Here is a 17,239-nt window from a genome sequence, read left to right on the forward strand (position 1 = left end):
CATGTTTTTCATTCATTCAAATTATCTTCTTTAGAAAGCCTTTCTAAAATTATTTTATACTTCTTCCATACTGCAATATCTTCATTAAAACACCATTACATTTGTCTCTTCAAATCTATATAATTCTCATGAATATAACAAAACATTTCCCCCCTGAAAAATTATTGTAGACTCAGATTTAGGATAAAAGTTCATGCTTAAGAACTTTTTTAAAATAAATTATATGTTAAAGGTGAGGGAATGCACACAATATTGAATCCAGTTTTGGATCAGAAAATTCTTCAAGTTGGAGTTAACATTGAATGGGGGTCTTGAATAGCTAATATTTAGAGGTGTTAAAATTGAATTGTGAACATTTTAGGCCTGGGAAAGCTAAGCAAGGCACAGAGGTAAAAAAAAATATTTGATATGTTGAAAGAATATATTCATTTCATTTTCTTATATCAGAGCTTTTTCTCAGCTGCTCTTGAATCTATACTTGGGAAAGATTTTTTTCAAACTATTCACTCATTTATCATTTATAATATATATTATTTCACTTACATTTATTTTACTTGGCTCATCTTTAGCTTTTGGGACATTGTAAAATATTTTTATATTAACATTCTTCTTTTCACCATTTAATAAAACTAAAATAAGATAAAGAACACAATAAAAATCACCCATAAATTCACCATCTAAAAATAATACCTGATAAAATTTTGTTGTATTTCCTTCTAGGCTTTTTGTTTTTTGAGAGGTTTTTTTTTTTAATCTAGATTGATTCATCTTCTTTGGATATTTTGATATTTTGTGTGGAGAAAGCCCACATTCTATGGTATGTTCACTTGCTTCTGTTTGTGTGTGTATATAATCTACTACATTTTTTCACATGAGATTTAAGTGAATAGAAGTAATTATTTTCCTTTAAGCCAAGTGAGGCAATGTCACCAGCAATATAAACATGAACCTTATATTCAAAGGACCGGCACTTGGATTCTGGTTCTATTTCCTACTAGTTTTCTTAACTTGGATGAGTCATTTCATCTCTCTGCCTTGGTTTACTCATGTGCACAGTAAGGATAATAATACCCATCTGTTGGCTTTACAGTAAGAATGAGACATAAAGCATGAAAAGTTCCTGGTACTATGTGATAGGTAGGCAATCAATGAATGCCCTATGTATTTAATGGAAAGCAAAATATTGTAGTGCCCATCTCCATAACAAGACAAAACAATCCATCTGTCTAAGGTATCTTGAAGCAGCAGTTACAAAGTGTTTTAGAAGGAAGTTGGCACCCTACAAATTGACATTTCTGTGTGTCAGGGAAGGAACGGCAGCTAGTTTGTTTAAAGCAATCAGTCTCCCATCATGTGGCAGCCGATGGTGAATGAATCTTACTACTATGAGTATGTGAAACTCACTGACACTATCCCCCTAGTGTGGCTTCAGAGGAAAACAAAATAGAGAATCACTAGCTTGTGTAATTTTCTCAGTTCACCACCAGACACTGAGTCATCACTTCCGTAGCCTTTCACCTGCAAAGATGAACTATAACCTCTGTATCCACATTGTGTTCAGGGGAAAAATCCAGGTCCCTAACTCCAAAGCAGCATTTCTGCGAACAACAGATAGTAAAACCAAAAACATCCATAAACCTACCTAATCAGCAGGCTCAAGAAAGCTGATAGCCCATGTAGTTTATGCACCTTCCTAACAGCAACACTAAAGATAATTAAGCCAATTCTGGCAGGCTTGGGTAATTTAGAAATTGTACCTGAAAGTGAGTGTAAGTGATTACACAATTTTAAGCAGTTCAGTTTTGATTACACCAAAATTACAACCTGAAAATCACTGGCAAAAGAAAGTCAATGTGAAGTAAGACCATTCTCCATTTAATTAACTTATTTGGAATTCATGTTTAATTATAATGGAAACATACATGGACCCCTTCAAAACAACTTTATTAACAATAAAAAATTTATATGAACTAAAAATGCATGGATTTTTACAATCAGATAAATTACTACTGAAAACAATATATGCTTTGTCCAGAGGCCCAGAGTGATAGTCCTTAAGATGTACTCATTTTAAGTGGTATATGACTTTAATATTTCACAAACAAAATATATCTACAGATTGGCTCACATGTGTTTGTTTTTAGCCTAAAATAATCTTAATCAGAGCCTCTTTCCTGTACTTCATATACCCAGGATGAGAATAAGAAATGGACTGCTTATTGTTTTTCTTCTTTCTTTGTTTTAATAGTTTATTTTTCATTTATCTTTCCATTACCATTTATCCCTCTTATACCTTCTTCACCTCCACACACTCCCTTCCCACTGCAACCATCACACTGTTTTGGCCTTTCTTTACTCTTTGTAACATGCCAAATTTTTTCTTATTCCAAGAACTTTTCATTAACTTTCCTGGAATATTGCCTCTCTGGCTGCTTCTCATCCCTTGCGTGTCATAGACAATGCCAGTTAACAATGTTTCCACTGTTGAATACACTAGCACCCTCTTTAATTCTTCCATAACTCAAGTGCATTTGTTCACTTATTGTTACTTGTTTTCTAACCTAGTAGACTGAAAGGATCATAAGAATAGGTCTAGTGCAATGTCTGGTACACAATAAATAGCTCTTGAATATAGACTTAAATACTTAGAGTTTATAAAGAAGATATTATTGAAAGCTTAAGAAATTTTAACTAAATGGAAGCTATGTAAATGGCAAATTAAAACATATAAATACCAATGCATTTTGTCTATTCTCTGGACTAGTTGCCAAATTAACATTGTAGAAAGATGTAATAAATGCACTGTTAAATAAAAAACAATCACCTATCCTTACTTATAAATTTTATACTAAATTATTGCTATAAGGTGTCACTGAGTTATTTTCAATGATATTCTAAGTCAAAAATCAGAATGCCTTTCTTTGAAATAGAGATTTAATGCTTCTAATTATGACAAATTAATTAAAATGCTTACTAACCTGAGTCAGTTAGAAACATGGGCATTTGAAAAATCCATAGCTCACTGGGTTTGGCACTAGAAGCTCTCTGTTGTTTTTTTTTATTTTGTTTTATTGGAGAAGTCAAGATATAGTCAATTTAATAACAATTTTGATTGAATGTGTAGCTTTTAGGGGACACCAATTCTCTAACTTTACTCCACTCTACAGAACATCAAAATAAAATAGTCATCCAAGCACTTTCCATTGACCTTGACGGACAGTTCATTAGCCAGATGACCTGTAAACATGTGCCGGATTCAGTTTACAGTTCTCAGTTACAATTTATTTTTTTAATTAGGAGATGTTATTTGAAAATAACCTTAATCTACAAATGTTTTGTGAAGATCAACTATGACTAAGGTAGTATGCCTGGCACTCTGAAGACTACAGTGATGGATCAGAAGTGATTTCTACTCTCAAGGAATTCAGAGTCAAAGAATGAGTTCATATGAGAAATAACTACATATCCCAAACTAGAAGACAAAAAGTTCCATGATAGAGGTGAAAAATAAGGTACTATAGAAATTCAGAGAAGATGAATTTCACTTAGGGATATTAGAAAACTATTCACAGAGATTTGAAAAATTAATCAGGACCTGGATGTGTTAAGTAGGGGAATAAGTGGATAGTATTTCTATCAAAACAAAGGCATGAAGTAAAAAAAAGCACTGGAATGTATACAGAAGAAGGAGTAGGTCAGTTTGGTTAGACAAGGAGGTATATGCAAGAAGAGAAGAGGTGATATTGTAAGGTTGGAAAATTATCTTGGGAATCTATTTCATGAATCTAAAACATAAGGAAGGCTAAAGTAAGATGACCTTCATCTCAAACATTAGGGAGTCATACAGCACTAGATCTCAAGGCTATGATGTGACTAGAGTGGTGTAATAGGAACTGTGAGCAAGAATAGTGGGGAGAGACAGGTTAGGAAGGTTTCTCAAAATTTTATGGTGGTGATGTGGGTGGATGTTTAGGAGGTAGTTTCACCTGGACCTGGCAACTCTTTAGATGAGGGAGTAGGAGTGATTCAATTGTGATTCAAAACATTCGAAACTGGTTAATTAGAAGGAAAGTTGTATCATTAACAAAAAAGGAAAATACAGAAGAGTATCTTTTAGAAAGAAAATTATATATGCATCTGAGGAGTATCAATTTTGGATGCTAGTAGTGCACAAAGTATGGAATCACAGGAATGGTACACTCCTGTGTTCACTGAGGTTATCAGATATCCTGTGATGTGATGAATTTTTCAAAGGAGAAATTATAGAGAGATATTGAAGACAGACAATGAGGGATTGCCATTAATCAGGTCAAAAAAAGAAATAGAAGAATAAATAGACAATGGAAGAGTATGGAAAGGATAAGGAGAGAGGTTTTAAGGAGAAAATGCCCATGAATGTCAAATGTATAACTTCAAACTATGCACAGCTAAAAAACATATAGGAATTAATACAAGGATTATAGTTGTCTCAAGCTGATGATTGATTATTTCCCAAAATGAAATATAGAAGCAATGTGATAAAATGAAGGAAGAGTAGACATTGTAATCAGAGAAACTGGAGCCAAACTCTGATTCTGTGTGGTTGAGCTATATGGTTTGGGGTAAAATTGCTTTGTTTATCTGAGCCTCAATTTCTTGACCATAAAATGGGGATAATAACCAATTTAGTAAATCAACATAAGGATAAAAAGAGTCTGTTGGAAATAGGTCTGTTAATACAAGTCTTTTTTTGAGTTTGCCTCCCATTTGCTTTCCATAAACTTCTACAGGATTATGTGTTATGGAAAAACCTTACTTGGGTTTGTGTAAGATTAGGTTAAATTAATTATTACAATGAATTGCATATATTTAAGCGTTGGTCCCTAATACCTTCTTGAGTAAAGCTGAGTGTAGGAGGAAGCAGATGGAAAAGGTTTACTCTTCAAAGTCCTGCCATAGCAAATGGTCAAGACAGAATAATGTTAACAGGTCCATAGGGGCTGATCAGTCTGAATAATTTTATGTGTCCCTGGGAGGGACAACTGTGTCCTTGATGCTTGATTTCACATACTCTGGTGCTTAGCAAAATGATCTGTTCATAATAGAGACTCAGAAAGATTTTGCCAAATTGCTGTTTTGTTTGTCCTGTTTGCAGAGATCTGCCTATAACTTAATACATACATACATATATATGTATCATTTTATATTTATATATATATAAATATATATAAAAGGATAAAAGGATAAACCATTGATTGGAAACAAGAAACTAAAATGGAAGATGAGGCAATCCAACAGAGTGTTGGTGACAAGCAACTAGACAGTTGTATATGCCAATGTATAATTGTCACAAATACAACCTTGCATATATAACCAAAAGATAAACATTTCCCAAACCAGGAACCAATGGCAGAAACAAAAGGAAAAGAAAGTTTGAGATATGAATCTAAGCTTTATGCTGTTTTTAACTTCTAGATAATAATAGAGAGACATGGTTACTTTATATATACATTTGTTCTTATTAGTAAGTAAAGAGGTACACAGATAAAGTAATATAGCACCAGATGCCATTCTTATTTAAATTAATCTTTTATTTTTATTTGTGAACAATAAAATTGCAATCAATTAATGCTGCATCATTGGTCTGGGTGTCATGGTATGCACAAAGGAAAGCACCAAGGGTTTATACTAATAAACATGCAAATGATGTTATTTTATATCAAGAAAAGATGGTAAATATCTCATTTTAAATTGTTTCAAGGGTTTTTTTCTCTCTGGAGTTGTCTCCTTTGCCATATTCAATATATTATGTGAAGCTAAAACTTTGTTATGAAATTCTTTTAAACACACACCCAATTTACTATGCATTAAGGGAATGTGTGTTTGCTGGATAGGAACTGAGATGCAATGTTTTACGTATTTCTTCCTAAAAACTGTGATTCAGCTGGACATTTACCCACCTCCTTCTCTCACCCCACTCTGTGATTGCTTTGCAGGCCATGGCACATGTTCCTGTGGTCGCTGCATTTGTGAGAGGGGATGGTTTGGAAATCTCTGCCAACATCCCAGGAAGTGTAACATGACAGAAGAACTGAGCAAGAGTCTGTGTGAATCAGCAGATGGCATATTGTGCTCAGGAAAGGGTGAGTATCTCTGCCGAAGCTTGGACTGGGTCCCTGTTGTGACACATGGTTTGTACAGCAGCACACAGCTAACATCTTTTTCAGGCTGCATTTTGCATGAATGAAAATCACTCTGTCCTCTGCTCATACCAGACTCTAAGCTTGAAAGTTAACCACATGAAGATTAGTATCTAAGGAAACAAGATGCATGAGATGGGTTGCATGTGAAAAGATCCTCAGCCACTTGTATACAACCTCATTGTGAATGAAATTCAATTAATAATTGTATAAAGAAGAAAGTACTATAAGATATACTAGGTACTGAATGCAACCTCCCTCCACCCCCGCAAAACAATAACCATTGAGTTCACCTGTGAAATAGCAGAGCCCAGAAATGCAAAAGCATTCTAACAGCTCCTGGAATTCTTACTAAATATTAGGGAGCGACCTTGCCTGGAGCTAGTTGTCATTTGTCAGCACTCCCCTTCAGCTCAGTCGCCATCTTGCAGAACAAACAACTCCCCTTTTCAGACTTCTATGCCTGATGCTGCATTTATCCTCCAACACATACCCTGGGGCAGGAGCAGCAGGTAATATCTTTCTAAAGAAAACACAGTGAGGTAAAGCTGATCTGCTGAGAGGGTCTCAGAAGCAGAATATGCCATGGGATTGTTTGCAGTGGCTGTTGCTTTACTTATCACTCAAGGTCAATGCTATCCAGTGAAAGAGGCATCTTGAGGTAATTGCAAAAATATCATATGGATGCTGACCACATGCAGTGCCAGGAGGAAGGCTGAAAATGGATACAAACATGCTTATTTCAATAGACAACTATGTCCTTTGTTCCCAGGAATTCTGTGTTTGAGGCTGATGTTTGTTGGTCAAGAGGCCACGCCAGTAACCTAATGCAATTAAAGCAGCCAGGTGGCACTGAAAGTAATTTAAAGCAATCGTTTTATTCCTGATTGTTCTCCTATTAAATTCATTCTAATTCCAAGTCCCAAACAAATATTGTACCTTTTCAGTTCTCAGGGACCCTCAGCCCCTGGAAACACTTGCTTTAGGTTCAAGAAGTTCTTTGGGGAGAACCAAAAGGAGGAAGGAGTGGTTAAAAGGAAGAAAATAGGGAAGGAATTGTGGAAGGAGAAATTAACAAAGAGAACAGGAAAGGGGTAGGAATAGAATTAATCTTCAAGGGAGATGCAGAAGGGAAGAAATGTTACCAGATCAGAAGGGAGTGTCTTGTGTATAAAATAGTACTGAGAATGATTAACTTGTCTGAACTAGAATTTTTTTTCCTAAATATAATTTAAAACACAGAGCCCTAAAGTTTAAATATTTTTTTATTGTTTTCATGATGGCGTTGTCTGTGCTATGAGGATATTATCTTTTCACAGAAACTCTACTGAATAAGGATACTCATTTTTATTATAACATTGTGCTTTTTTATATTTGTTTACTTTAAAAATCAGCCATTTTATGTGTGTGTTTATTAGATACACTATGAAATCATTAATATTATTCATAACTAGGTCTTTGTTACTCATGTCCAATTGCAGATACAAGAAGAAAACATAAATCCATGCTCACCTGTGTAATGAATACCAGTCTGTCATGTCCTAAATTGAACTTTATGCAAAAAGAGAAGTAGCTTGTTTTCAAGAAATGAACATTCGTATTAAAGTCATTACATTCTGAGGAGAGATTCTCATTTTTCAGCATCACAAATATAGGAAATGCCAAAAATTGGGTGAACCCAAAGGCATTTCCTCAAAACAAAACAGGAAAATCTCTCTAGTGAATGCTTCTTTCAAATTGTTTGCATTAGGTGATGGAAATATATCTAGAAATCAGTGAAGAGTTGAAAGCATATATTCTAAACCATTTGTTTATCCTTTAGTGGATTGCCTTACAGCCTTTCAAGACCTGGTAGGTCACTCAAGATTCAGGCAAATGGAAGAAAAGTCACAGAGCCATGGGGGTGATTGGCATGCCTTTATTCAAGGATGGGTGGGTGATCCACACATGCTGCAAGCTGCGTGCATTAGCAGGAAGCCCTTATCCCCTTATATAATAGAAAGAGACAAAGCCGTCAGGGAGCCAACAGGTTGTGTAACACAGTAAGATTCTGCTCATGCAAGCCCACTTAATGTTATGGGAACAGTTTATTGGACCCAGATTCAAGGCCATGGGAATGCTTATGGGACCCAGTCTCAAGTCTATGAGAACCTTACTTATCTTAGTTCCCCAGACATCTGGGTGAGGAAGCCAGATTGCCTCCATTTACCCTACAGATTGAAAACATATATTCTAAACCATTTGTTTATCCTTTTGTAGGTAGAGAGTTTTTAGTCTTTAAATTCAAAAGGAATTGTAAAATCTGCCTAAAGGCTGCATGTTTTGGGGCCGGTGTTGGTGATGATGGTGGCATTCTATCATCTGCAACATCCGGCTGAAGCCTCTGTTCTTTCCTTATTTTGGACACATCAGTAATAGATTATAGAAGAATGTGCCTAAAACCAAGACCATGTAACTGCACTCTTTCATAGGCACAGAGAATAGTGGAGATGCAGCAGTTATTTCTGTCTCCATGGAGGGTACCACCCCACCCCTCACCTCAAGAACCACAGAAAGAGTAACTTATAAAACAGACTAAGGTTTTTTGACGTTGTAACAGATAAGATAAACCTATTACAAGTTATTTGACTGTGGCCAGGCATTTCTTGATAGATTTCATGGACTTGCCAGAATCCCATATATTTTTCCTGAAAACTGTAAATGAAAACCCCAGCTCTGCTTATCACAAAGGAAACTGAAGTATTTTTATTTCTCCCGACTAGGGGACAGGCAGGAGCATTGAGCCTGAGGCCACCATGGCACACCACTTAGCTGCCTGTATCCAACTGTTTCTACCAGAGACACAAATCTGAAATGTGTATTGTGAATAAAGCTGTCACCTCAGGAGACGATGAAGAAATAGCATTTTATTTCTTTACAAATTTATAGCCAAGACAATAAATCACTCCATAGAAAAATTTAAAACAAGATACATTGTTGTTACCTTCATAACTAACAGAGTCCTTAGTACTAGTGAAAACTGCCTTCTGGGATATCAGGTTGCAGCATTTTTTCAGGCGCCATGAATGAAAAAAAGTCTACTTTGTTCATGGGGCAGCTAATACAGGTGCTCGCCCTTACTCAAACTGCTGTTTTTGTGAATAACCAAGACATGAGCTTAAAGCCGTGTCTCCCATAAGCTTAGTTACTACCTTTGAAAAATATGTAATTAAGGGAGGACCCCCCAAAAACAGAATTATCTTCTGGAGGGCGGGCCCCTTGTAGTGCAAGCTTCCCACTAGGTGAGTATTCTAGGTTGTGAGAGGCTATGTTTAGCTTCAGTGAATTTTTTTGAGGACTTTTTCAATGTGTTTGCCCATTTCATGATGGGTAATTTATGAGCGAGCACATCTGACCACACCACACGAGTGTTCAGCAATTTTTGACTAAAATCAGCATAGCTCCCATGCCCTACCCTCCCTTTTCACCCAATTTCACCTGGTGTGACTTTTTTTTTGTTTGTTGCCCCAGAAGAAAAAAATCCTCAAAGGGGAAGGGTTTGCCGATGTAGAAGAGGTAAAACAAAAAATGGCAGAAGCACTAAAATGCATCAAAATTGAGTTCAAAAACTGTTTTAAGCAGTGGAAAAAAAAGTCTCAATAGGTACATTGCAGCAAATGGAGAGTACCTTGATGGTGACTGAGGTTTAAACATGTAAGAATCAATACACAATTTTTTATAAATAAATTGTTTTTGAGGGTTGCCCCCTCATATAATTCATCAGCTGTTTGTTTGGGTAGTTATTTGTATCCAAGAGTACATAATAAACTTTTTACCTTGATAACTTCAAACTAGGTACAGGTCATCACCTCTGATATTCTTAAAGATGTTGCCTGAGAGTGGTTGTAATCACATGTCATTAAATGTCTCCTTGGAACTTTCACAATGATGCTACTGAGTCCTACATCATCCAAATGAGTCCCTGGTACATCCATCCATCCACTTATCTCTCACTTCCATCCCACCCTGGCTGGTTCTCTATCCCCAAAAAGAGACAGGGTAAAAGGCTTCAAAAACCAGGTAGATCAGTGTTGCCTCACCCAATATAGCTGTCACGCAGATCAGTAGGAACATACAACTCATTTTCTTTTAATCTTGTTGCTTTTTATCCACTGATAACTTTATGTACAGGGAAACTGTAACTCATTCTGGAGTTTAGATGCAGAGGTATTTCTCATTTACTTATTTCTCAAAACAACAAATAAAAATGCTTACATAGTTGAAGACCTATGTATATTCTTTATGTCTTTTTTTCTCTTTCTTTTTAATTTATTTTTTCAAATACATTTATCTCTGCCAACCCCCCCACCATTTTTTTTAAACTATTTGAAAGTTTTTCTCATGAGAGGCATCATAGGTAGGCAGATAGTAGATTGAATCAGATTGAAATTTTAGGTACTATTTTTTTTTATTGCCCCTGTTTTCCTGGGGCAATTCCCTTATCCTCTCTATACTTCCATTCTTTCATCTTTGAAGTCAGAAGAATTTCATTTCTTTCCCCTTCTTAAAAGTCCTAAGGATGCTCTGAAGACCAAGGAGAAACCGTGGCTGATTCCCCAGGAATGGAAGCCAGTAAGAAGCACAGAACGGAGATTGGAGCATTCTTAAGGGTCCTTATACTGAGGAAGAAAATAAATGGATTAGTGGTGTCATGGTTATGAATTTACCATTCTAGAGAGTTCATGCCAGGATGAACCAGCTATTCCCTATGGCTGGCCTGGGTCTCATGGGTGCGAGTGGGTCCTGGTCCAGCTGAGCTGAACAATGTGTCACCTCTTGGCAGTCACGTGGCTTATATCTGTCAGAAAGAATCCTCTCCCAAAGTTTTTCCCTTTCCAGAGGTGAGCACTTTGACCCCTGATTATTTATGAAAACAGCCAGAGCACTCTATAACAAAGGCGCTATAAGACATACTAATAACAATCACACTGCATTATTATTACATGCTATGTTACTCCTAGTTTCACAAGCAGTAGAAGAATTTTCTACCTCTAAGATGCACTGAGAATTGACAAACAGGAAAGAACAACACAGCTGGGGGAAATGCTGACCAAGAAAAGCTAGTTTTTCATAACACATACAAAAATCAATCCCCATTTTTCATTTTAAGTATTTCAGTGACTAGTAGACTTTTGGAACTGAAATTTACTTGTCAAATGGTCTATCAAAGTATACTGCTGTTATAGAAGTAATTTTTCCATGTGAGGGTTTTTTACCCTGTCATTTAAAGACCATTTAGACTGAGAGAAATTTCTTCTCTCTTTGACTCCATTTAATTCATATATTTTCTTTTCTAAATGTACCAGCAAACTAAAATATTTTGTTTATCACAAACCAAAATATTTTTAATAACCAAAGCCAAAGTTTTTAATTAGGTAGGAAGTAATAAGAGGGGACATATATGACATAATGAGAAAGATAGTTGGATTGCCTCATAAAAGATGAACATTTGGGTGGGGTGGTTAGAGCTATCCTGGATTATGGCAGGAAATCCTGAGAATGAGATTTAATGAATCAAATAAACATGAATGTTTGTGTGTATTTTTAGCACTTTAAAGACCCAGCCAATGCAAGTGTGTCCTTACTGTAAGAAAATTATATATACAAAAATCTGAAAATATTAACACAATAAAGTAGGCAGTTGTTTTAATTATAAAATGCACCCTCATTTAATAGAACTTTTTATTCAATTCCTTTAAAGGACAGACACTTTTAAAACATAATTCAATTCAGAAAAAAATAGCATCTATTTTTTTCTTTATTTTTTATTTTTTTAATTAATTTATTTTTTCAAATACATTTGTCTCTGCCTTCCCCCCACGAGCATCTATTTTTGAACACCTTTTTGGAAGGCCTATTATAAAAATCAGTCACATCCTGCTCTCATTGACATTTTAACCAGACTGAGCCATGGAACATTTGCTCAAGGCTAATTTCTACTGTCTAGATCCATAAGAAGCCTTTTCTAGATAACCTTTATGAATTACAGTAAGTAAAGTTCCCTTCTGAGCAACTGGCTATTCCATAAACTTTTACCTTTGGAAGATAGGTTATTAGAAGCCTATTGTCAGTGCATCAATGGTATTCTATTCTAGGCGGAAACCTTTTTGTTATGTGGTGACAGTCAAAATACCCTTTGTGATTTCAGGTTCTTGTCACTGTGGAAAGTGCATTTGTTCTGCCGAAGAATGGTATATTTCAGGAGAGTTCTGCGACTGTGATGACAGGGACTGTGACAAACATGATGGTCTCATTTGTACAGGTGCAGTACTGACCTACTCCAATTGATCTATGCCACATTTTGCAATAAAGGCAAAAGACACAGATCCCATATTGGTGTACATCATTGGGAAGGAGAGCTTCTATATACTCAAATGCCAAATAATATAAAGTATATAAAGGGAGGTGGGCATTTGTGAATAAGCACTAACATTATTCCCAGGCATAGAAGAATACAAACAAATGTACCAAAATTATATGATTCAGGGGGAAATTGGACAAAGTATCTTCCCCCAACTTCCACATATGCTGTTTTGCATATTGCAAAAAGAAAATAATTCTCGTGACAACTATTTTACTTTGAGCATGGTAGAAAAGATGTAATATTATTTTAAACAGGACCCAGGTACAGAAGCTGGTTGATGTATTGGTTGTTTTTAGGGAACAGAAAGTATGTGTGTGTAGGGGGAGTGATGGGAGCATGAAGACAACTTAGGAGCATAATAGTTACTGCTGTCTTGAGTCATTGAGTCCTCATAATTTGTTATAAAATACATTTCCTTGAAAAAGTTACAGGAGAATTGTAGACACGTATATTTGTTCTCTGTGTTTCTACATAAAGGTCAAAAATGGTTATGTTTGTCATTAAATTAAACAATCACTTTCTGTTCTTCCCTACTATACAAGGTTCCTCTTCTAGCTGATTATCCAACTTAGCTCATGCTATGCAGTGGAGCTCTAAGTTCTTTGGCATTTATTCATAAGTAACATGTGACCTACTTTCTACAGAAAACTAAAATTATGACATGGAAACTCGGTTGGAGTGATACCAATGGTCACCATTAGATTGATGCTAACTTGACAGTGGCACCATGTAGAGGCCATTAATTGTCTGAAAGATAGCAATGAGAAAATTAGAGAATGAATGAAATGGCTTTGATTATGAACAGTTACAGTTTATAATAACATATTTTAACTTGGTACATTTCAATTATGATCATTATTCTCCTATATATTTTATTTCAGGGAATGGAATATGTAGCTGTGGAAACTGTGAATGCTGGGATGGATGGAATGGAAACGCATGTGAAATCTGGCTTGGCACAGACTATCCTTAACAATTAGATGGGAGAGGACTGGATTCTTATTTTTGTAACCAATTACAACATGTAAATGCAGAGGAAAGCATGTTTATTCACCATGAGGACAGGGCAAACAGACTATTGTATGTTTTTGTATTTCTGAAAGCCTGAATGAAATCTAGATACTTATTAAAAATGAGTTAAGCAAACTCTTACATAGATAACACCAGAAAGAAATTTTTCTTTCACAATTTATATCAGTGGTTCTCAACAAGGACAACTCTGCCACCCAGAAAACATTTAGCAATGTCTACAGACAATTTTGATTTTCACAGTTGGTGGGGTGGGAGGGTGTGCTATAGGTACCTAGTGGGTAGAGGCCGGGGATGCTGCTAAACACACTACATGCATAAGACAGCACCCCATCCCCCGATGACAGGTAATTATCTGTCAATGGTGCTGGAGTTGAGAAATACTGAATTGCATGGTTGTTAGGAATGCACATCCCTACACAACAAAGGCCATTTCAGAATGTAAGAAGAGACATCTTCACATAAATCCATTGATCATATTTTTCCAGGATTCCATATCACTCAGTATTTCCATATGGGGACAAGGATGACAAACACGTTAAGTATAATGTTGGATGAGGGTGGGAGGCAGAGGCAAGATCACCAGTGCTTTTGAAAAAATACTGGTTATTTTTAGTCATTAAATCATTTGTATAGTCTCACTTTAAACTCACAAAAGAAGATTCTTTAAAGATGAAGAATTTATGAAAATGTACAATTTAACATTTTAAATAAATAGTGATATAAATTGCTTATAGTCTGTGTCAATATGTATTTTACCAGCTGATGACTAACCAAAAAAATTGTTATTCAAGAGCATCCACCTTCTATTGCTACAACATTTTTAATACTGGGCATGGATTACATGTACAAGGTATCTGATTTTTCACTAATTAAGTTACTCCATGGTAACTTGCTTTTTAAAGACAATATCTACTTAGTTCTAGGATGGGCCAAAAATATGTGTTCATTTCTTTTAAAGACTCCCTTACTTCTAAATACACATTGCTTACTGAAAAGGTGGGATCATGCATAGAAGAGAAGGGATGCCATGATAAAATGGCACCAGTCTCAAAAGCTCAGAGAATAAAAAGAAAAATCTAGAAATGGCTTAAATAGAAATTGCAAATAATCAATCAGTGACAGGAACAAAATTATATTTTTTATGATGAAATTTTGCCCTGTATGAAATTCACATTGAATTATGAAAATGTACAATAATTTGGACTTCCCTTACATATTTGTAGTTAAATCTACTGACACACATTAGTTTAGGCAAACTTTAATTATTCAGAGCTCAAAAAGACCAACTTTTTCTCTAAATGTGAATTATATGTTATAAAATCCTATAATATTGTAGTAAAATAATTTTCATATTGTTTAAGGTGAAAATTTTTACTTGGAAATTTTACTTAATGACGTAAATATTCTAGAGACACAGCTTAGACTTTATAAGTAGAATCATCAAAGTGAGGAAAAATATGTATCTGCTGAGTTACTTATAATTTACATTGAAAATGATTTAAGAGAAAATTTAATTGATAACAATTTTTCTAATACTAATAGTGTTCTCATACTTTAACAGATTTATGAAATTGTTCTCTCTATCCTGAGATTAAGGAGAGCAACTGTATTAGTTGTATCTGGATTGTTGAACGTCAATTGAGATATCAGTTTTGTAAAATAAGGGAAATATAACCAGTTAAGAAATAAATAGATTATATTCTTTCCTCTTCTCTACTTAAGCATTTTAAGCTTCAAACAAACCTATTATAATTGTTCAGCAGCAATTGCAATGATGACTTATTTGATGATAGACACATTGGAATTCATTATATTATCCATCCATCATAGTACAAGAGATATCCAGGTTCCCTTATTGCAGAACTCTGCTTTCTATGGAAAGGACCACATAGTAAATATTTTAGAATTTGTGGGTCACACACATCTCTGTTGCACATTCTGCTTTGTTTGTGTTTGACAGTGTAAAAGCATAAAAAAAGAAAAGAAAAACTCATTCTGCACTCCTGGGGCATACAACAACCAAGTGTGAGCTGGATTTGGCTCACAGCTGAGAAGTTGGCCAACATGTGCTCTGATGGAACTGTTCTTAATTTCCTATGCCTCCTCACATAACCCTAGGTATGTCTTAATTTTCTACATTTGTTTTCCTTTTCATTAATTATAACTACAATAAAAGTGTTACTCTTTTTAAAATTTAATATAAGAAAAATTTCCTCAGCCTTTATGTTTTTAAAGACAAAGTTTAGATATAGAGAAATGTTTATTATAAAGTTCACAATGTGATTTGTCCAAATTTTTGATGGGCAGAAAATACATGGCAGTCAGCTATATTCTTGGTTCATTTAGCAACAAATTATTGAACTAAAACTTTCCATGTTTCTGATGTATGTGTTATTTTGACTCTAACTTGTAAACATCAATAGATCTATTAAGAAGTGAGTGAGTTTACAAGTTTAAATTGGAAAAAATAAAATAAAATAAAAACAGTTACATATAAAAATATACATTCTACCCTTCTTAAATGTGGTTTTTGCATTTTGGCTTTTGATTCTGTTACTATGATAGAATCTCTCTCTCTCTTTCTCTCTCTCTTTGAGGACAAGGAAAGAACAAACTTGAAATACAAAAGGGGAAAATGTACAAATCTCATTTGCTTATTCAAGTTTGTCCCAAGTTACAATGGGATTAATGTCAATTGAGAAGGATGCAACAAGTTTGTAAGTGATATTGGCACAAACCCTGCTTGCTTGGCAAACCATCACTGAAGAATCCTTCCAGAAGAATTTTCTATAAAATTCCACTAAAGTCATAAGATCTAATAGGAAGATTATTATACTCCCTTTTCCGTCTGGACTCCTTGAACTAATCTAGAGTCTTTCAACACATTGAAAGGAACGACCTTACCAACTCAACTGCAACCTCAATCTCTGCCAGCAAACACCAGAATTAAACTGATATTATGGAAAACCCAGAAAAAAAACAAAACTAAACAAAACATAATTTAGCCTTTGTTTGCAAACTTTTTTCCAAAATTTTGAAAATCTATTCAGTATTCAAGAGCCAACAAACCCTGTGTACCACTTTGTAAGATAAGAAACTTAAGCTATGAAATGTATTTCACTCCAAAGTAACACAATTCACATCTGGATTTTGATATGACTCTATTTAGCTCAATTGCTTTCCCTGGACATAGTCTTGCTATGTAATGAAATTAATTTTCAAATACTTTAACTTCCTTCTAAAGTAGATTTTTTTATTCTGCTCTCTCCCCAAAATTTTAATTCTCCCTACAATATTAGGGAGAAAACTTTAAATAAATGATACATATCTGACATAAAGAGCAAGCAAGTTTTTTTTTTTAAGATGACCTAATCTGATAGCCATGAAAACATCTGACTGTTCTAGTGCTTTGGATCTTAATTAAGCAGCTGACCAGGTGTGATAAACTGTACTCACTCTCAAAAGGCAAACAATCAGAAGGACTGTAGCAGGATACTTATGGGCCCATAATGGAGCTCCTGAAGCCACCCACTACTTCAAAAGACTCAGGGAAAGTTAACATTTAGAACAAGGATTTCTAAATTCTTCAGGATTTATAATGAAATAATGCTCAATACAATTTACT

General features: G+C 34.9%; 1 protein-coding gene across 1 annotated transcript in view; it reads left to right on the forward strand.

Moving 5' to 3' along the window:
• The window catches only part of ITGBL1 (integrin subunit beta like 1), a 254,481-nt gene extending 239,754 nt beyond the window's left edge, over positions 1 to 14,727 (forward strand). The window contains exons 8-10 of the mRNA XM_054574359.1: positions 5,976 to 6,122; positions 12,367 to 12,480; positions 13,464 to 14,727. Coding sequence (XP_054430334.1) covers positions 5,976 to 6,122; positions 12,367 to 12,480; positions 13,464 to 13,555 — 353 coding nt within the window. The 3' untranslated portion in view covers positions 13,556 to 14,727. The remainder of the gene's footprint in view (positions 1 to 5,975; positions 6,123 to 12,366; positions 12,481 to 13,463) is intronic.
• The last annotated feature ends 2,512 nt before the right edge of the window (positions 14,728 to 17,239 follow it).

The sequence above is a fragment of the Pteronotus mesoamericanus genome, unplaced genomic scaffold (genome assembly GCF_021234165.1).
Source record: "Pteronotus mesoamericanus isolate MK-2021 breed Mesoamerican mustached bat unplaced genomic scaffold, CSHL_Meso_final contig_26, whole genome shotgun sequence".
Taxonomy (NCBI): domain Eukaryota; kingdom Metazoa; phylum Chordata; class Mammalia; order Chiroptera; family Mormoopidae; genus Pteronotus; species Pteronotus mesoamericanus.